This window comes from Geotrypetes seraphini, chromosome 7 (assembly GCF_902459505.1).
Source record: "Geotrypetes seraphini chromosome 7, aGeoSer1.1, whole genome shotgun sequence".
Classification (NCBI taxonomy): Eukaryota; Metazoa; Chordata; class Amphibia; order Gymnophiona; family Dermophiidae; genus Geotrypetes; species Geotrypetes seraphini.
The window spans coordinates 23096416-23118352 of NC_047090.1; the positions used below are offsets into that span (position 1 = coordinate 23096416).

The 21937-nt window shown below is 43.2% G+C and overlaps 1 protein-coding gene across 5 annotated transcripts in view; it reads left to right on the forward strand.

The window, feature by feature from the left end:
- The window catches only part of HCFC2 (host cell factor C2), a 154743-nt gene that overhangs the window by 116508 nt on the left and 16298 nt on the right, over positions 1-21937 (forward strand). For 4 of the 5 annotated variants that reach the window (XM_033953353.1, XM_033953355.1, XM_033953354.1 and 1 more), the window contains 3 exons: positions 573-758; positions 1350-1638; positions 18421-18481. In XM_033953353.1, coding sequence (XP_033809244.1) covers positions 573-758; positions 1350-1638; positions 18421-18461 — 516 coding nt within the window. In that variant the 3' untranslated portion in view covers positions 18462-18481. Of the gene's footprint in view, positions 1-572; positions 759-1349; positions 1639-18420; positions 18482-21937 lie in introns of those variants that run through there. The other variant, XM_033953357.1, reaches the window with a different exon arrangement.

Here is a 21937-nt window from a genome sequence, read left to right on the forward strand (position 1 = left end):
CACCCTCCCACCTGATATACAAGTAAAATAAAACCTTAATAAAACTATTCATGAAATCCCTAAATCAAGTTCCCATTCCATTTCCTCCCCCCACCCTCAATAAATCATGTATTGAAGGTTCAGTGGCCCTAAAGAAGTGGTGGTTTACACCACAAAACAATTGTTGGCCTTAGAGTGGGACCTTTTTGTTGTTTACAAAGAACATAACAGTAAATTTTTTCCTCGCAGTGGGACTCATTAATAACAACGAAGAAAGTTTTTTATGCCTATGGTGTTGGATTGGTAGAGCCATATTTAAAAACTCACCAGAAATCTGAGGCTTTTTCTTTCGTCTTTAACAAGTACAGCGGTGCTTAGCAATTATTCCTTAATGGAGAGTTCTATTTTTGTTGAATAAATTTTTTCTCCATTCCTCCTTTTTTCAGATTTTGTATATTAATACTGTTAAATTTTTAATTATGTTGAACATTGTAAATTGTTTTAAAAAGTATGCAAGACATGTTAAAATATTTTGCTCGTACATTTATCACGCCCATCTGAATGAACATATATTCCACAATTTAAATTCCCAGGAAGAAAATGCAGATATGCCAGATTACACTTTGCTGAAGAAACAGGATCTCATGCCAGGCAGTGTTTACCGATTCAGAGTAGCAGCAATCAATGGCTGTGGAATAGGTCCTTTCAGTAAAATCAGTGAATTTAAGACCTGTATCCCTGGTTTTCCTGGAGCACCATCTGCTGTCAAAATTATAAAGGTGAGAAAATGTGTCAAGTCTATACTGTGGATACCAAAACCAAGAAAATTTGACTGCAAAGAAGTTCTGCAGCCACTAAAGCAGCATTTAAAAATTCACTAGGCCTTAAAGACTGGTTCATAGATGAAAGCGCACAGGACAAATGCACGCAGGATGTCAGCGCGCCGTATTAAAAGGTAACTTTAAAGTGCTCCGCCCCAATTTTACTTTGAAGTGTTGGTGCTGCTGTTGGGGGGGAGAGGAAAGTAATTTTTCCCAGTGTTTTAGTGAAAAATTACACTTTCCTCTGTAAGTGGGGGGGTTTCCCCCCTACCCCACCACCAACTGCAGCGGCAACACTTTTAAGTAAAATCGGGGGGGAGGTCCCCCCACACTCTCGGATCGCTTTAAAGTTACCTTTTAATCCGATACGCTGATGTCCTGCGTGCATTTGTCTTAGTGTCTTTGTCCGCGCACGGTTGTCTGGCGCGGTTTAGTCCCATCACCTAAAAACTTGTCCAAGGAGAAGGAGATAAACTACAGTTTTCTATTTATATTGGGAAATGATGATGTAACCATTGTGCTTAGCTTTTTTTGTGTTCTTCCTTGCAGAACTTGGATAACATCCGTCTTTCCTGGGAGCCTCCTTCCTCGCCCTCTGGAATTATCTTGGAATATTCAGTTTATCTGGCAATCCGTACAACTCAGCTACCTGAGGAGAATCTAAACCAGCTTACCTTTATGAAAGTTTACTGTGGATTAAAGACTTATTGTACTGTGTCTACAGCACAGCTTGCCAGTGCTCATGTTGACTGTACATCCAGGCCTGCGGTTGTGTTTAGAATCTCAGCAAAGAATGAAAAAGGATATGGACCAGCCACACAAGTTCGATGGCTTCAAGGTAAAGTGGGCAGTAATTGCATTTTAGCATAGGATTTTTGTGCATTTTGGTGATACATGCCATGCTAAACTGGAGCTCCCCCCTTAAAAGGGGAGGGGCCAACAGCGCTCAGCCATTCAGCGCGCTTTGAAGGCGAGCGTTAAAGGCGTCTTAGCGAGACCGTCTTTGCGAAGGGCCTTAAGAAGGGACACATCCCTGCACTGAGGAAACACCAGGGAAGGACACCTACACAGGCAAATACCATAAAGGACAACAGGACAAACACAAACAGCAGCAGATAAATAAATACACACAGCTGTTGCGGAGGACAAACGCAGCAGACACAGAGGACATACACAACAGCAGCAGGGGTAGTATGCATATAATTAGGAGAGGGACTACCCAGTAACAGCACCAAGGACACTACACGCAGCGGGAGAAAGCATATAGGGAAGAACAAGAAGAACATAAGACCCGGGAAACAAGGAGAAGCCACTTCAGACAAACAGAGTGGCAAACAGACAGCAATGGAAGCAGCAGATAGAAGCAGGATGATGAGCTACCCAGTCTTCTGCACTGTTTGTCATATAGATGACTACCTCCCCTCTGGGAGGCAGTCTTATGTATGCACTCGATGCAAGGAACTGGAGGGCCTGAAGAAGCAAGTCAAGCTACTGGAGGGCAGAGTACTAGAACTGGAAGCGCTTTGTGCAGTCGAGGAGGAGATCAGAGAGGCTGGAAACTTCATGGAAGAGAGGAACATTGAAGAAGTCAGGGAGGCGGAGACCATGATGGAAGAGAGGAACATCAAAGAGGAAGTCAGGGAGTTAGAGAGGCATACAGAAAAGCCGTGGAACAACAGAGGAACTGCCAAGATTCATCCACATAGAGTGAGGACCACCTGGAGGACAATCACCAACAGCTAGAGAGATGGACGCGGACATGTGGCTAGAGAGACAAGAGAAGATAGGGAAGACAGCAATCGTTGTGGGAAACTCCATCATCCGGCATGTTGACAGCCACATAGCAGAAGGAAGACAGGATCGACTGGTAACCTGCCTACCAGTGGCTAAGGTGGATGATATAGTGAGCCGCATCGATAGGATCATCGACAGTGCGGAAGGAGGAGATATTGCGGTGGTGATCCACATTGGGACAAATGATGTGAGCAACAGGAACTACATTAGGGAAATGCTGAAAGACCAGTTCCGGGTGCTGGGAAGGAAGCTGAAGATCAGAACACTGATGGTAGCACTTTCGGAGATCTTGCCAGTACCCAGGGTCGATGGGAAAAGGCAGACGGAACTGCAAGCAGTTGGCGCGTGGATGAAACACTGGTGTGAGGAAGAAGGATTCCACTTTGTGCGCAACTGGACAGCGTTAGGGGGGAAGAGCAAGCTATACAGGCAGGATGGACTCCACCTTAGCGGAGATGGAATGAGGCTACTTGCAAGCAACATCAAGTGAGAAATTGAGAAGTTTTTAAACTAAGAAGAAGGGGAAAGCCAACAGTCGACCAAGAGTTAATGGTTCAGAAAACGGTATACCCAGAGGATACCATGCAAGAAGATTGCAGGGAAGACTCACCAGATCATAGGTGAAATAGAAATCCCAACGGATCGAAAGGGACGGAAGCGAGGGAGACAGAAGGAAAAAGAAAGTGCAAGAAAGTAACAGGCCACAAACTTAAGTGTACACAAACGCAGGGATCCTACAGAATAAAATGGGGGAATTGGAAGCTATGGCACAAAAAGATAACTTGGACATCATCGGCATCCCGGAAACATGGTGGAACAAGGACAACGTCTGGGACACTGTGCTACTGGGATACAAGATATACTGCAGAGAGAGAGTAGGACAAAAAGATGGGGGTATTGCCGTATACATAAAAGAGGGAAGTGAGTGTACCAGAGAGAACATGCTGGAAACGAACAACAAGGTAGAATTTCTATGGGCTAAAATACCGGGAACAAATGGAACGGATACGAAGATCGGCATCTACTATCGACCCCCAGGGCAGTTCGAAGAGACTGATGAAGAATATGATGGACAAGATTAAACGCGAATGCAAGGGAGGCATCATGGGTAAGTTCAATTATCCGGGAATAGATTGGAACCTAGGCAACTCCAGCTGCAGTAGAGAGACCAAGTTCCTGGATGCTGTAGGCGATTGCTTCCTGGAACAACTTGTCATGAAAAATATGAGAGAAAATGCCATTCTGGACTTAATTCTAAATGGACTACGAGGACAGGCACAAGATACAGAAGTAGAAGGGACGCTGGGGAACAATGATCACAACATGATTCACTTCAACCTAGAAACATAGAAACATAGAAATTGACGGCAGAAAAGGGCTACAGCCCATCGAGTCTGCCCATACCAATGACCCACCCCCTGACTCCTACTCTCCCAGAGATCCCACATGAATATCCCACATGAATATCCCACATGAATATCCCATTAGACACAGGAACAAAAAATCGATCCAGAATGACGGCCAAGGCACTGAATTTCCGAAAAGGGAACTACAAAGGGATGAGAGCCATGGTGAGAAAGAAGATTAGGAGGAGGATAAGCACACTGTACATACGCTAGAGCAAGCATGGTCCCTTTTTAAGGACACAGTCACAGAGGTGCAAAATTATATATACTGCGTATCAGAAGTGGTTCCAAGAGGAAGAAGAACAAGGAACCAGCGGGGCTCACTGTAGCGGTGAAGGAAATGATCAGAGACAAGAAGACTTTGTTTAAGGAATGGAGGACAAAAACGGAAGAAAACTGGAAAAAGCACAAACAACATCAATGCAAGTGCCATAAAGCGGTAAGAGGGGCCAAAAGAGACTATGAAGAGAAAAGAGCCAAGGAGGCCAAAAACTTTAAGCCATTCTTTTGATATATTAAGGGGAAACGACCTGCGAGGGAAGCTGTGGGACCATTAGATGACCAGGGAATAAAGGGAGTACGAAAGGAGGACAAAGCCATCACCGACAAACTGAACACATTTTTGGCGTCTGTATTTACTAGAGAGGATATATCCAATATACCTGAAGCCGACAGGCTATACACAGGAAATGAAGACGGGAAGCTGACAGGGACGACAGTCAATCTAGAAGAGGTATGCAGATAGACTTAAAAACGATAAATCCCCGGGACTGGACGGCATCCACTCGAGGGTAATCAAGGAACTAAAAGGGGTTATAGCTGAACTGCACCAACAAATAGCCAATTTGTCGATCAAATCAGGAAAGATTCCGGAAAACTGGAAAGTGGCAAATGTTTCGCCAATCTTCAAGAAAAGTTTGAGGGAAGATCCGGGAAACTACAGACCAGTGAATCTGACTTCTGTACTGGGAAAGATGGTGGAGGCACTGATAAAGGATCGCATCATCGATCACTTTGACGGACACAAACTGAGGACCAGCCAGCATTGCTTCAGCAAAGGAAGATCTTGCTTGACAAACTTACTGCACTTCTTTGAAGGAGTAAATGGGCGGATAGACAAAGGTGACCCGGTCGACATCGTGTACCTAGATTTTCAGCTCACATCTCCTATCACTATAAATGACACTCCAATTACCTCTGTCAATGCTATTAAAATTCTGGGAGTTATTATACAGTAAATAGCAAACTGACTTATCGTACACAAATTAGCTCAGTAGTAAAAAACTTTCATTAGACTAAGGATGATTAGAGCTCTTGCAAACATACTGGACCCTCAATTCCTCAACATTCTAATTCACTCTCTTATTATATCCAAACTAGATTATTGTAATGCACTATACAAGTGTATATGCCAAAAAGATATTTGTCGATTACAACTGATACAAAATACAGCCATAAAAATTATTACTAACAGAAAGAAATTTGACCATGTTACTCCTCTGCTGAAAAGTTCACATTGGCTACCAATACCACATCAAGTTATATATAAAATAGCTATTTATTTCAAGACACAAAACACTAATGAACCGGCCTTTATCCACAAGCTCCTTATTCCACATGAACCCTCAAGAGTATTAAAGATCTTCATCTCAACATCTTTACACACTAGCCCTGAAAATTATCAGCACACGTCAGGCCACTTCATTTGCAATTACGACCCCCACAGTATGGAATTCCTTACCACTTCATATCAGGGCGGAAAAAAATCTAAATAAGTTTAAGGGAAATTTAAAGTGCTAGCTCTTCCGTGATGCATATAACTGTTGAAGTGACTTGGAATCAGCCAAGGTTATTTAATAATCTGTACCCCCTAGCTTCCTTATGGTGGTTTACCTTTATTGTTCTCTTTACTTTTAAATTGTAGTTCTCCCCACTTTCCTATAGTTTTACATGTGTGATGTACTGTTTAGTCGGTACTTATTCATTGTTTTCCCCTTTTTAATTGTAAATTGTAAAACGCTTAGAAATCTTGATTTGCGTTTTCCGAAGTAAGTTTCAAGTTTATTAAAATTTTGATAAAATTGTGAGCTATGGAATCGAGAGTGATATAATCACGTGGATTAAAAACTAGTTAACGGATAGGAAGCAGAGAGTGGAGGTGAATGGACAATACTTGGACTGGTAAAACATCATGAGTGGAGTGCCGCAGGGTTCGGTGTTGGGGCCTGTGCTCTTCAACATATTGATAAATGGCCTAGAACTTGGCATGATGAGTGAGGTGATTAAATTCGTGGACGATGCATAGTTATTCACAGTAGTGAAGACACAGGAGTATTGTGAAGACCTACAAAGAGACATAATACGCTTGAGGAATGGGCCGCGAAATGGCAAATGAGGTTCAACGTGAATAAGTGCAAGGTGATGCATGTCGGTAACAAAATTCGTATGCACGAAGACAGAATGTCCGGAGCTATACTCTGAGAGAGCCCCCAGGAAAGAGACTTGGGAGTACTTGTAGACAAGTCAATGAAACCGTCCACGCAATATGCGGCGGCGAAAAGGGCTAACAGAATGCTAGGAATGATTAAGAAGGGGATCACAAACAGATCTGAAAAGGTTATCATGCCTTTATACTGGGCCATGGTATGCTCCCACCTGGAATACTGCGTCCAACACTGGTACATGAAAACGGACATAGTACTACTGGAAAAGGTCCAGAGAAGAGTGACAAAAATGTTTAAGGGACTGGGGGAGTTGCTAGAGAAACTGGGCCTCTTCTCCCTTGAGAAGAGAAGACTGAGAGGGGACATGATCGAAACATTCAAGATATTGAAGGGAATTGACTTAGTAGAGAAAAAGAGACTGTTCACATAAGAACATAAGAAGTAGAGAAAAAGAGACTGTTCACATAAGAACATAAGAATTGCCGCTGCTGGGTCAGACCAATGGTCCATTGTGCCCAGAAGTCCGTTCACGCGGCGGCCCTTAGGTCAAAGACCAGTGCCCTAACTGAATCTTCTAGCCTTAACTGCGTATATTCTGGTTCAGCAGGAACTTGTCTAACTTTGTCTTGAATCCCTGGAGGGTATAACAGCCTCTGGAAGAGCTTTCCAGTTTTCTACCACTCTCTGGGTGAAGAAGAACTTCCTTACATTTGTACAGAAACTATTCCCTTTTAACTTTAGAGAGTGCCCTCTCGTTCTCTCTACCTGTCTTTATCTAAGTCTATTCCATTCATTATCTTGAATGTTTCGATCATGTCCCCTCTTGTCTCCTCTTTTCAAGGCCCAGTTTCTCTAATCTCTCACTGTACGGCAACTCATCCAGCCCCTTAACTATTTTAGTTGCTCTTTTCTGGACTCTTTCGAGTAGTACTGTGTCCTTCATGTACGGCAACCAGTGCTGGACACAGTATTCCAGTTGGGGGGTGTACCATGGCCTGGTTCAACAGCTTGATTACCTTCTCTGATCTGTTTTTGATCCCTTTCTTAATCATTCCTAGCATTCTGTTTGCCCTTTTCACCACTGCCGCACATTGTGCAGACAGCTTCATTGACTTGTCGATAAGTACTCCCAAATCTCTTTCCTGGGGGGTCTCTTTGAGTACTGCACCAGATATCCTGTATTCGTGTATAAGATTTTTGTTACCAACATGCATCACCTTACACTTATCCATGTTAAACCTCATTTGCCATGTCGCAGCCCATTTCTCCAAGGTGAAAGATTGTAGCAAACCAATTGTCCCGATTTCTATTAATCATACTCCTCTGCTGATACATCAAAATATCAAGATCCTAGGTATAACATTCGACACTAAATTAACATACCACGATCACATAAGTAACGTGGTTAAATCTACTTTTTTTAGATTACGCCAAATTCGTTCTGTTGCAAAATTCTTATGCGCAAAATCTTTAAATATCCTAATACATTCCCTAATTATTTCTAAATTAGATTATTGTAATGCTTTGTTCATGGGCATATCCCAAAAAGAAATCAGATGCCTTCAAATCATACAGAACGCTTCCATAAAAATAATTCATAAAGCAAAGAAATTCGACCACGTCACTCCTTTACTTAAAGAATCCCACTGGCTTCCCGTTGCACATCGTATTTTATATAAAATATGTCTGCTTACGTTCAAATCAATAATGTCTCAAACCCCAGCTTTTATTTTCAGAATGTTAATTCCTTATATAACGACAAGAACACTGAGATCCCAGGATCAACATCTATTGGCTATTCCCTCATTGAAAGTTATTAACACTAGACGGCTTACTATTTTTTCAGTGACCGCCCCACAATCTTGGAATAATCTCCCTATTTATATAAGAGAAGAAAAGAACTTAGCTAATTTCAAGACTAAGCTTAAAAGTTTCCTTTTCAATGACGTTTTTAGTTAATAAATAACTACATTTCTTCTTAACCTTTTATTTTCTTATTTGTGCTTTTATTCCCTCCCTATTGTTGTAATCCTGAAATATAGAATTTGATACAGAATGTAACCCTTTAAATATAGTTTTCCTAGTGTTTCAAGATTGTAAGTTTTTGTAATTATGTAATATTATTTGTCTTTATAATAATTACCCCAAGTTTTTATTTATTCATTATTGTTTGTATATCGCCTAGAATGTAGAATAGGCGATTAATCAAATTGCATAATAAACTTGATAAACTTGATAAACTTGGTGAAGAGAACAAGAGGGCACTTGCTAAAGTTAGAAGGGAAAAGATTCCGTACAAACGTAAGGAAGTTTTTCTTTACCCAGAGAGTGATAGAAACCTGGAATGCTCTTCCAGAGGCTGTTATAAGGGAAAACACCCTTCAGGGATTCAAGACAAGGTTGGATAAGTTCCTATTGGAACAGAACATACACAGGTAAGGCTAGACTCTAATAGGGCACTGGTCTTTGACCTAAGGGCCGCCGTGTGAGCGGACTGCTGGGCATGATGGACCACTAGTCTGACCCGACAATTCTTATGTTCTCATGTTACTGTGTTTTCCGTAAGATGTGAATTTCTTCCATTTTATAGAGTTTTAAAAGCTTAAATGTAATGCTGAGGCTTCTTGCATGACATATTTTCAATGCCAAATTTTTAAAAAATCAAGCATTTTATATACAAAAATATATAGCTAGTTCTATCCAGGTTTAACTGTGGTTACTTGGAGAATCCTGTGCTTATTCATTTGAAAACTCCTTCCTGCAAACTAGGTTCCTTCTTTCCTCTGGGCAAGTACTCTGCCTTATAAGATGTTGTCTGGTGGTATGTAAAGGATATTTTGACCCTCAGAAAGCTTATGGTTTGTTTCAAGAAATGCATCTGCAGATTAAATAAAAAGTGGTAGGATCTTGCACAGAATTAGCCAACAACACAGTTTATTAAAAAGATAAAGTGCACTCTAAAATCTATGAGCAGCAATCAAAGGAACAGGGATTATACAATAACAATAACACTACTAAATGAAGATTAACTTTGCCCAGGGAAGGTCTAATAACATTGTCTCCACAGAACACTTTTCTGAAATTAGGGCAGGGCCTTGACAAAGATCTGGTTGACTGTGCTTCTCAGTTAGATCTTAGCCTGGGACACTGGTTTCCTGGTCAAAAACATTATGTAAACTTAAAATACCCACAAAACACTACAGTACTACAGCTTATATAATAATAATAATAATAATTTAATAAACTTCATCAGGACAGAATGAAAATGTTTCCCTTGTGAATCAACGAAGCCAGTTTAGCCCCTTCAGTTTCCTCAGCTGACAGAAATTACAGAACACTGTAGAAGTCAGGAGGTCACTTGTATGATAATTTTAGATTGTATCAACTGTTGATTCTTGGCCGTAATCCCTCTTTTTCAATTGATTCATTAAGAAATGCATTATTTAGATCAGTGATTCCCAAACTTGTCTTGGGGGAATCAGCCAGTCTGATTCCCAGGATATCCACAGTGCAATCAATTTGCGTACACTGCCTCCTTGGTACGGTGGAGGACCCAGTGCACATGCTAACGACAGATTCTCAGACCTGCACGTCCCGTTTGCTCGAGCTGGAAGCTAAACTAGAGGATTAGGGAAAAGGGTCTCGCTGGAATAATATCAGATTGGTTGGCTTTCCAGAAACATGCCGGTGGTTATCTTTAAGGTCCTCAATTATAACCATAAAATTTCAATCCGAGTAATCAGAACGGGGACACAATTACAATTTGAAAATAAGCCTATCTTGTGCTTCCAGGATTATTCAACTAAGGTAACGTGAGCAAGACGAATGTTTTCTCCATTATGTTCAAGATGTTTCATGATAAAATTTGTTTAAACTTGATGTACCCTGCACAGCTGAAAATCTTTTATGGAGGTTCTGGCCACCTGTTTCAGGATGCTGCTGCCAGCTCTTTTTTGCAAACTTTGCCTACATCTTGAACAGAAATACCATTTTCAAATAATGTTTCTCTGGTAGTCTGCAGCCTTGGGTGACATGGTATCTTACTGTTTGGTATTAAAGACTTAAGTGCTATTCCTAGCTATCATATTTAATTTCTGTGGTTCTGTTCACCTGATGCTGATGTGTGAGGTATTATTGTATAGTGGTGGAGAGAGGGTTTTTTTCTCTTTTTTTTACTTTCTTTCTCTCCTATTTGGCTACTGGTTTATCAGTGAGACCGTTAATCTATGCCTCTTTTATAAAGTCTCACTGCAGGGTCCCTCAGTTCCCAAGAAGTGGCACTTAAGGAGTGCTTCAAGATGTTGTGGGTTTCCTCCTTGCGGTGGCAGTATAGTCACCCTCATGCTCTGGTTGATAAGACCCAGCTTCTGGAGACCTAATGCTCTCTGAACTCTTTATTGCATCAGCAGGCTAGGAAGTCAATGGAATATTAATAAATTTCACTTTTACTGTTTTGCTAATAAAAGTAGTAAACTTCTGGCTAAATTGGTGAAACAGAGAAGGAGCACTCGCATTGCTGGATTCGCAAGATAAAGTGTTTCTAGCACCGATGTTGCTATCAACACTACCTTACGTTCTTTCTTTGAGTCGTTGTACTCTCAGCCTCGGCAACCTCTAATGGCTGGCAAGGTATATTTATCTGGTCAGGATCTTCCCATTCTTTCAGACTCAGCTCAAGCAAAACTTGATGCCCCCTTCTTATCAGAAGAGATTGAGTGGGTTATGCAACAGAGCGCTTTGGGGAAATCACTGGGTCCCCAACAGCCTCTGGAGTGAACTTTACAAGCTTTTATGTGCCAAATTAACCTCTATTTTAACTGCAGTGTTTAATGAAGCAGTGCAGAATCAGAAGTTTCACTGACATCTGAACTTGGCGCAAATTATTGTCTTATTGAAACCCGGTAAGGAGGCAAATAAACCCGAATCTTATTGACTGATTTTGCTATTAAATTATGAGGCAAAATTGTTTACGAAGGTCTTGGCCATTAGACTTGCCTCTATTCTAGTTTTTATTTCAGAACAACAAGTTGGGTTTAAGAGTAGGACAGTAGCAAAAAACATGCATTGTATCTTAGCAGTATTGGAACATCTTCCATCACTTGTGATTAGTTTCGACACTGAGAAAGCGTTCAACCTCGTAGATTGGGGCTTTTTATTTGACACCTTGCAGGCTTATGGGATGTGGCCTTGGTTCACCCAGGCTATTTGTACTCTTTATAGAGACCCTCAGGCATAGGCTAATGACATTCTCTCCGACTTGTTTTCTATACAAAGGGGAACACGTAAGGGGTGACCTTTATTCCTACCAGAATAAAGAAGATGAAGAAGTGAGGTTAAATGGAATCTTCCATAAATATGAGTGAACCCACTTCTGAGTGAACTCTACACAGAAGGGGGCAGCATATGTTTCTCTAATGTTAAATTAAAAGGGTTGATGTCTTCATCCTTCACCCTTCAGAGAGAATGTCATTATATACCACCCCACCAGCGGTTCTAGGCGGTTCACAACAGAAGAACTGAAACATTTCAGTTAAAAAATACAGTTTCAATCTAAAAAAATACAATTTCAATCTATTCCGGATGGTTGTCTTCCCTAAATGGCTTTACACCCTTCAAACTTTGCCATTATACTTGTTAAAGAGAGACATTATGAGCCTTCGTAGACTGATTCTTTACTTTTGGGGGGGGGGGGGGGGAGGTAAGCTTCACAGAGAATTTCAACAAGGTACCTGGTCAAGAGGAAGTCTGGGTATCCCAGATTTCAAATTGTATAATCTTGCCTGTTTATTGCAGCACTTGAGAGATTGGCTTTTGGGTAACTCCCAATTTACGGATGTAGCTCTGGAGAAAGATTATTTTTCCCCTGGCATCTTCACTGTTTGCAGCATCTACAGCATATGGTGATACCTAGCTCAGTGACTCATAGTTTTTGGTTCAGTCTCTCTGACAGACTTGGAGACAACTTGGAGCAGGGGGTGGGTGGAGGAGAGCGGTGCTGGGGGTGTGCGATTGTTTGGGGAGTTTTGTTGAAACCAAGTTGTGTGGTGTTTTTGGGTCTTGAATAAAACCCCCAAAACATACAATTTTGGGGGGGAAGGTTATGTTGAAACAATTTTTATTGATGACAACAACAAAGCCAAAACCAGCATACTGTACCAAAATACAAGGAGAGTCCAGCAAAAAGGAGCATAGAGTACAAGTCATCAAATTTTTGAAGGAAAAACAAAAAACATAGATCAGACCCCCCCTCCCACCAATTTCCCGCACGAAACATCAGGTCCCACTCCAAATGACAACAGCCACAACCTACATCTCAGCCCTACTGACCTCCTTTCAGTGCATTAATTGGATAAGAAACATGAAGCAGTAAATTGAAAATACAGAACATTCCCAAAAAAACAGCATCGACCGTAATCAGCAACTAGCTTGTAGCACTGGCCCATCCCTCCCCTTCGCTCCCTCCACAGTGAATGCAGAAAGAACAGGAAAAAGAGGATAGAAAATATAAAAAGAAAGAAAAAAAATTGTGCCTGCATGCCAACACCCCTGAGCCCCCTACAATTTGGTTTTAACAAAATTCCCCCAATAATCACACACACCCAGCACTGTTCTCTTCTACCCACTCTTCTCTTCTACCCACTCCCTGTTTCAAAATAATAAATTAAAAAAAAAAAAAAGTTGATATGTTGAAGAATTTTGCAGGTTCTGCTCCACTATCACATCAGCCACAGCTGATCAAGCAACAGGGAAATATGAGTCTGCAACAGACTTCCCTCTTTGGGGCCAAAATATTCCTATTTCACTATCCATCTATAATTGCATTTCAGCAGGAACAGGGGGATAAAACAAGCCTTGACTGTTCCCCCAGACACTGGCTTTTCTCTTCCCTAAGGAGAAGCGGTAGCAGGTTTGGGGCAGAGTAAAATCCTTCAGGAAATTTAACCACCTTTCTTACTGTTTCTTTGTAAATTTTCTTTCTTTCTTTCTTCTACCAGTAAATGTATTACTTTAGCAGTACATGTAATACTACTGGGAGGGAAAGAGATGGGGGAAGGAAAATGGAATGGAAAAGAATGAGATGAGGGAGAGAGAAAACAGGAGAAGATGTAGAGCTTGAAGTACACAGAAAACAGCAAAAATAGATAAATGAAGAGAAAGAGAAGAGAAAGAAACAAGGACCCAAAAACATCATACAATTTGGTTTTAACAAAAATTTCCCCTATAATCACACACCCCCTTGAGACGACCAGATCTCTCTTCTTACCTAATCTCGGTCTCCTCCTCGGGTCGGGTCCCGTGCTTGGGGCTCTAAAGGCTCCTCCAGTCTGGTCTCCTTTTTGGGTCTTCCTTTGGAGGGATCGGCTCAGTTGAGGCCTTTGGGTCCTCCTCGGCTGGGTCCTCGGGGATCATCCTCAGCTCTGTAAAGGCTCCTTTGGTCTGGTCTCCTCCTCGGATATCTGTCGGGGCCTTTGGGGGGATCAGCTCAGTCGAGTCCTCCTCGGCTCGTGTTGGGTCCTAGGCGCAGGGCTCTAAAGGCTCCTCCATTCTGGTCTCCTCGTCGGGCCTGACTTTGGGTAGATTGGCTCAGTCGGGACCTTTCAGTCCTCCTCGGATGGGTCCTCAGGGGTTGTCATCCTCCTCGGCTCAGGTGACCCGGTCTTCCTCGGCTCGGGGGTCATCCTCCTCTTCGGGTCCAGTGGGTTTCCTCCTCAGGTCTCTGTTGGAGCCTTTAGTGGGGGGGATCATGCTGTCTTCCTGCTCTAGCCTTGCATGTGGCATCTCACGGCCAATCAGTAGCAAGGCTCCCTGTCTGCGGATGTGCTGCGACGTGTGCATAAATGCTGAGCTCACTGCTCAGCATGGCTGTTCCTGCCTCAGCGCCGGTCTCTTAATTAAATTTCAGTTGGATCGATGGATGTCACAGAGCATAAGGTAGGCCTCAGGAATCCCGGTTCCATCCCCTTGGACTTGGGGGGGCCTCCCTGTGGGAGATCTGTGGACCTTGGGATCCCCGTGGGAGTCCCGTTGACCAGGGTGGGATCCCCGTGGGAGTCCTGTATAGCTGGAGGGATCCCCGCGCAGACCTCTACTTTGCGGGGTGGCTTTGCCCTGGGGGTGTTTGCATGTTTTTCATTGATACCACCCTGGTCAGGGGGCAGCTTCTTTTTCCTTCCAGGGGCCATTTCTTTCAGTGCATGCAGTCCTTTCGGGGTCGTAACTCCTCTGGAGACCCTTCTGCCGCCCGCCTGGCCCAGTGACTCCTTGCGGGCCCTTCCCCTGGTGCTATTGGGAACCAGGTTGCAGGAGTTTTACCAGGGGTGGGCTAAGATCACAACAGATCAGTGGGTCGTGGAAGTGATTCAGGACAGTTTTGCTCTGGAGTTTTCCCGGCCCTTGCCAGATCGTTTTCTCTCTTCTCCTTTTCAGGCAGCTTGGAAGAAGCAGGCTTTTCATCAGATGCTGCAAAGGTTGCCCAACCTCAAATCGGTGGTCCCAGTGCCCCCTTGGGAGGTTTGCACCAGCAGGTATTCCATTTATTTTGTGGTGCCCAAGAAAGAGAGGTCTTTTCAGCCCATTTTGGATCTGAAAGGTGTCAACAGGGTGCTCCAGGTTCCGTCTTTTTGCATGGAGATCCTGAGATCTGCTATTCTGGCAGTCCAGTCTGGGGAGTTCGACTTCTCTCGATCTGTCGGAGGCCTACCTGCATGTTCCAATTCAGGCCTCTAATCAGCATTTCCTTCGCTTTGCGATTTTGGGAAAGCACTATCAATTTTGTGCACTTCCTTTTGGTCTGGCCACGGTTCTGCGGATTTTCACCAAGATTATGGTGCTGGTTCATCCCTATCTGGACGACTGGCTGATTCAAGCAAAGTCCTTTCAGGAGAGCTCCTGGGTTACTACTCGGGTTGTGGAGTTTCTGCAGTTGCTGAGGATGGGTGGTCAACTTGTCCAAAAGCTGGTTAGCTCCATCTCAGCAACTGGAGTACCTCAAAATTCACCTTGATACCTGCCTAGGGAGAGTCTTCCTTCCAGAGACCCAAGTATGCAAGTTGCAGTCGCAGATTTGCTTCCTGATGCATTATTGGTGTCCTCGGGTGCAGGATTTTCTACAGGTCTTGGGGTTGATGACGTCCTCCCTGGATGTGGTCAGGTGGGCTCGGGCTCACATGCATCCACTTCAGTATGCTCTTCTTCGGTGGTGGTTGCCTCAGATGCATGATCTGGACTCTCCTGTTCCTCTTCAGGGGTTGATTCGTCACTGCCTCTGCTGGTGGCTACAGTCTTCCAATCTGGTGCAAGGAGTGAGTCTGGATCAGCCTCAGTGGACAGTGTTTTTCACAGATGCCAGTCTCCTCGGTTGGGAAACTCAAAGTTTCGGTCACTCGACTCAGGGTAGTTGGTCTTCGGAGGAGGCATCCTGGTCGATCAGTGTTCTGGAGACCAGAGCCATCCAGTTGGCATTATTAGCATTCCAGACGTTGCTGAAGTCAAATCGGTTTGGGTTCTCTCGGACAATTGTCAAGGGGGGAAACCAAGAGTCGTCTAATGGTGCAAGAGGCTTCCCTGCTCATGGCTTGAGCAGAGACTCATCTTCTGGACATATCAGCTTCCCACATAGTGGGAGTGGAGAATGTCCAGGCGAACTTACTCAGTCGTTACGTGCTAGATTCCAGCGAATGGTGTCTCGGTCCCGCAGCCTTTTAGTTGATTGTGCAGGCTTGGGGCCAGCCGGTCATGGATCTGATGGCCACGAGTGTCAACGCCGAAGCACCGAAGTTCTTCAGTCGGCACAGAGATTTCCAGGCCGAGGAGTTGGATGCTCTGGTGCAGCCTGGGCCAGTGGCCAGCTCCTCATGTATGTTTTTACCCCTTGACCAATGATGGACAGAGTCCTTCGCATTGCTCATCACATCGGCTGCATGATCCTGGTGGCTCCTGACTGGTCCAGATGCTCGTGGTACGCAGATCTGGTTTGTCTTCTCGTGGTAGATCCTCTTTCACTCCCCTTTCATCAGACCTTCTGATGCAGGGTCCCATTCCAATGTTCAATCCAGGTCCATTAGCCCTTGAAAGGGGCTCTTGAAAAGGAACACCTAAGTAAGGTGATCACTCTCTTGGGTTCGCCTAAGATGCTGGAACGCCTAAGATAAGGTGATCTCCACTCTCTTGGGGACTCTCAAAAGGAAAGCCTAAGATAAGATGATCTCTACTCTCTTGGGTTCCACCTCTCAGTCTTATGTACGAGTTTGGCATCTCTTTGAGGAGTGGTGTTCTGCACTTGGGCGTGGTTTCCCTTTGCCATTCTTTCCCTCACATCTTGGAGTTCTTGCAGGATGGTCTAGACAGGGACCTTGCCTGGTCCTTCCTCTGGATTCAGCTTGCGGCTTTGTCTAAGTTTTGTGATTTGTTGCATGGTCGTTGTTTGGCCTCTTCTCTGGATGTAATTTGTTTTTTGAGGGTGGCAAAATTGCTCCATCCTCCAGTGTGGCCTTCGGTTCCAGCCTGGGATCTCAATCTGGTTCTTTCCATGCTCGTACGCCCTCCTTTTGAGCCTCTTGGCTTCTACACATTGAAGGACCTTACTCCTAAGGCAGTCTTCCTGATGGCCATTACTTCTGCGAGACACATTTCCAAACTGCAGGCCTTTTTGTGTAGACCTCCCTTCCTGGAGTTTTCTAAGGAGCAGGTCATGCTGTGGCCGGTTCCCTCTGTTTTGCCAAAGGTGTTTTCGCCTTTTCATATCAACCAGTCCGTGGTCCTCCTAGTCTTGGGTAGTTGGGAGGGCTCTTTGGAGCAGAGACGGTTGCGCAAGTTGGATGTCTGTAGGATCTTTCGCTCTTACGTTCAGCGGACCCAGGAGTTCCAGAAATTGGATCATCTTTTTGTCCTCTTAGCAGGTCCTCATAAGAGGGACGGTGATTCTAAGGTTACCATTGCGCAATGGATCAAGGAGGCTATCGCTTCGGTGTACCTTCTTCAAAAGAAGCCTGTTCCGGAATTTCTCAAAGCTTATTCCACTCGGGGTCAGGCAGCTTCTTGGGCTGTGTCTTCTCTTGTACCTCCGGTGGATATCTGTAAAGCTGCGGTTTGGTCTTCTCTCCATTCTTTTGTTCAGACATGTCAGGACGCAGTTTTAGGTGAGTGTGTTCTTGTGGCGGCCCTTCAGGGGTCTCGTCCGGGGGTACTGCTTTGGTACGTCCCATCATTTTCTGTGTCGGTCTGGAGGGATGATAAAGAAGGAGAAATTAGGTTCTTACCTGCTTATTTTCTTTCTTTTAGTCCCTCCAGACTGGCACAGACCCTGCCCTATTGTTGTTGTTTTTTAATTTTATTTATTAAATTAAAAAAAACCAACCCCAATGCAAAATAATACATACAAGAAAAACAGACCAATAGCATAATCAAATACAAAACCCCAAACAATCCCCTCCATATCCCCCCCACACCCCAAGCCAAGAAAGAGTACAATCTTAAGTAGAGTGCTGTCTCCATCGGACCTGCCCTGTTGTTTTTATTCAGAGTTTTACACAAAGAGTACAGTTTTTTTTCTGTGGTGTCTTTTTGTCTGGGTTGTTAGGGGAGATTAACAGAACAGCGTCATTTGGTTCGTCTGGCATAGCTGGCAAGTTGTGGGGACATTTTTTGAAGGTTCTTATTCTAATCAATATCCAACAGTATTTCTCTCTGTTCGTTGCTAGTCTTCTGGGAGTGAAGTTGCTGTTATAGTTCACAGTTATTAGTTTCTTAGTTCTGCTTGGCTGTTCGTCAGTCTGAGTGTACTGGGACTGCACAGCCCACTTATGCTACAGCCAAAAGTTTGTGTCTTAGTCTCCACCTACTGGTCGAGGTGAGTTATAAACCCATCAGTTTCTGTGCCGGTCTGGAGGGACTAAAAGAAAGAAAATTAGCAGGCAAGACTCTAATTTCTTCCTTCTATTATGAGTACAATATTGTTTTTTGGTTTTTTTTTTCCAGATTCAAATAAAAACAGAAAGGAAGGAAAGCATACCGAGTAACAACCAAATCCATACCAGAGGTACGTTTTGAAAAACTAATACATTTGCCTTTTCATGAATCACTGATTAAAGAGTACTATTTTTTAGCTCTTAATTTCTTCTAGTAAACTTTTAATTGATAACATAGAGGTCAGACCATTAAAGGAAAAAAATTAGAGGTTATACCCCAAAAAATAAAGGGCTTACCTACTATACAATAGAGTTGCTAACTATTTGAAAGAGGAAAACCCACTACTTGCCCCTGCTCTGTCTCTAACAAATAACTGTAGTGAATGTAGCTTTGCAGGATTCAGCAGCTGCAGGCCACATTGAAAGGGGAAAAGTACATGAGATTGTCCCCTCCTTAGTCATCTGTTGCATATATGCTCTTCTGTATGTATTAAAAATATAATGCAATCATATAACCCTTGTCACTTCTCCAGCAGTAGGTATAGAACAGAGCTAGGACGTTTCACCATAAATCTTGCCATACAAAAAATATTTAATTCTAGAATCGTCTCAATAACATTACACCAGGTATTTTGTGAAGTAATACAAAACTTTATAAAGCTTCACTTAGGACTTTAAAAAAATCTATTATTCCAGCATAACTTCCAAAACTTACATAACCAGAAACCTATATATAAAAAGGCAGTACTGTAAATATGCAGTGGGCCCTAGAATATTGGTACACCTATGGGAAAACTGCATAAGCTAGATTCCTACATAGAAATTCCTTACTGAGAGAATACGCAGACTCATTAAACTAAAACCCCAAGAATCACTCTTGCTTGCAATATAGCATCAGAAATAAAAAGAAATATGTCCCCTTATATTGTACTGATATAAAAATAGCAGATGCACATTGCAAAAACTGACATGAAAATAATAATCTTTCTACCTTTGGTCATTTTTTTTTTTCAAATTTGTGGTATCCCAGGATCTGATTTCAGCTTTTTTTCTATGCATATTTTCTTAACTCTATTTCCAGGGTTTCCTGTCCTGTACACTTGCCATTTCTCTCATCTCCATCTGTCTTCACCTTTTTCCCTACATCCATCTCTAACACTGATATCTTCCTTCCAACTTTCTTCTATTTATTTTTCTGCTGTATTATCCAAATTTTACCTTTCACCAGCCATTCTTCAAGTTCTCTCTTTTACAATACCTACCTATAGCTTTGTTTCCCTCATCCCAGCTCTCTCATTCCCTTTCATTCTCTCTCTCACTTTTATTCGTCTTTCACTAACTTCAACCTTTCTCTCCTTCTGTCTACTGCCAACAAGAAAGTCTACATAAAGATCAACAATGAAGAAATAGAAGTGGTTGACAGCTTTGTTTTCCTTGGGTCCCTCATTGATCACAGTGGTGGTTCGATAGCAGAGATCAAACATCGATTAGCAGTGGGGTGTGCAGCCATGGTGAGCATGGACCAAATGTGAAAGTGCAAGGACAAATCAGTCACTATCAAAGACTGATCATTGCCATAGTATTCCCAATCGCGATATATGACTACAAGACATGGACACTCACAAAAGCAGACAGAAGAAAAATCGACCCCTTTGAGCTGTGGTGCTGGAGAAGACTTCAATGAATTCCATGGACTGCTAGGATCACCAACAAAGATGTTCTTGATGATATGTTCTTGATCATATAAACCCAGAGTTGTTCCTGAAAGGAAGATTACCAGACAGAAACTGACCTATTTTGGACATGTAATGATGGCAAATTCACTAGAAAAGTGGTGCTACACGGAATAGTCAATGGTAAAAAGAAGCAGGGGAGACAAAAGGCCCATTGGCTGGATACCATCAAGAATGTCTCGGGAATGAACATTAAGCAATTGAAAGAAGCCATGGAAACAGGAAAGCAAGGCGTGGACTGGCCTACAGAGTATCTAATGGTCGGACAAGACTGAATGGATAGTAGTAGTATTCTTCCAATGTCAAGCTTTCCTTCTCTTTCTCCCTGTTCCATTCCCTCATGTCCAGCATCTCCTCTGTTGTCTTATCCTCCTGTGTGACTACCCAGCATCCCTCTCTCCCTACTCCATGACCATATTCAACATCTTCATTGCCTTCCTATCCTCCTGTGCCAGGTTGCCTCTCTATTCCTACCCCCAGATTCAACATCAACCCATCTCCTAGAACTCCCATGTCAGCCATTTCTCCTGTCTCCTTCCTATTCTCCTCCCCCACCCAGCATCTCCCTCTATCTCCAACATTTTACCTATATCTCTCTATTCCAACCCTAGTTCTCCCAATGTCAACCTGGCAAGACCTAGTCCAGGATGTCTCACATGTTTTAAACTGCTCCATTGTTAAAGGTGGTTCCAGGAATAAATTAAACAACAGGGGGAAAGTATAGAACTTTGAGGAATGCAGAATGTTTGGTTTGAAGCGTTGGAAGTTGAATTCTGGACTTTGACCTGGTAAGAACGGTTTAGAGCAGTGATTCCCAACCCTGTCCTGGAGGAACACCAGGCCAATCGGGTTTTCAGGCTAGCCCTAATGAATATGCATGAGAGTGATTTGCATATGATGGAAGTGATAGGCATGCAAATTTGCTTCATGCATATTCATTAGGGCTAGCCTGAAAACCCAATTGGCCTGGTGTTCCTGCAGGACAGGGTTAGGAACCACTGGTTTAGAGGACTGCTTAGAGCTGAGGCAGGCTGCAGCACCTTCAGAGTACATGTCACAGTGAGTAAGGCTATTATGGCTTATAGACAAAATTGGGAGGAGGGTTTTGAAGGTTTCTACCACATCCTGTAGGGTCCCCCATCTCTAACATCCTATTTTCTGAATTTTTTCTTTTAGTAAAGTCGATTTGATCCATTTTTTAGTGCTAAAATGCTGCTGCAATGGCCATCTTGAATTTACTGATTTCCCCCCCCCCCCCACCAAAAAAAAAAACATTCTCCTTTCAAATCACCTTGTTTTGCCTCAAAACTGGCAATGATGAAGTCCCTGGGCTTTTTTGTTACCCATAACTCATGCCAGATTTGCACTGGTTGGATGTCGAAAGAGTGCCCTACTGTCATGTGCCTCACAGCACATGAAAGGGGAGGGGAGTGAGAGCATGGGGCTTAGCCTCACCTTTGGTCTCTAGGGTTGAGGAACTTTTGGGGGTTATGACTACAAAGAGAAAATTCCTCCTAGAGCCCTGGAACAGCGGCATACCTAAGCATAAGAACATAAAAGCTACAGAACCCAAGAAATGTAAGGTGAAGTTACCTAAAAGGGGACTCGGTGCTACTTAGTAAAGCCTTTTCTCCTTAATTTGTTAAATTTGATGTGGAGAGCTTAGTTGGATAGCCAGGATCCTCATATGAGGTCTGGCAGCGAGCCAGATATCACACAAGGGGGCTTGGGCTTCCAGGGCATATTGGTGTCATTGGCAGAGGTGGACCTTTCTGACAGGGATTCAGAAGACGAGAGATCAGTCAGTATGCCCTTTCTGTCACAGAGCGAGTCTTCCCTCCTGGGTGATAAAGG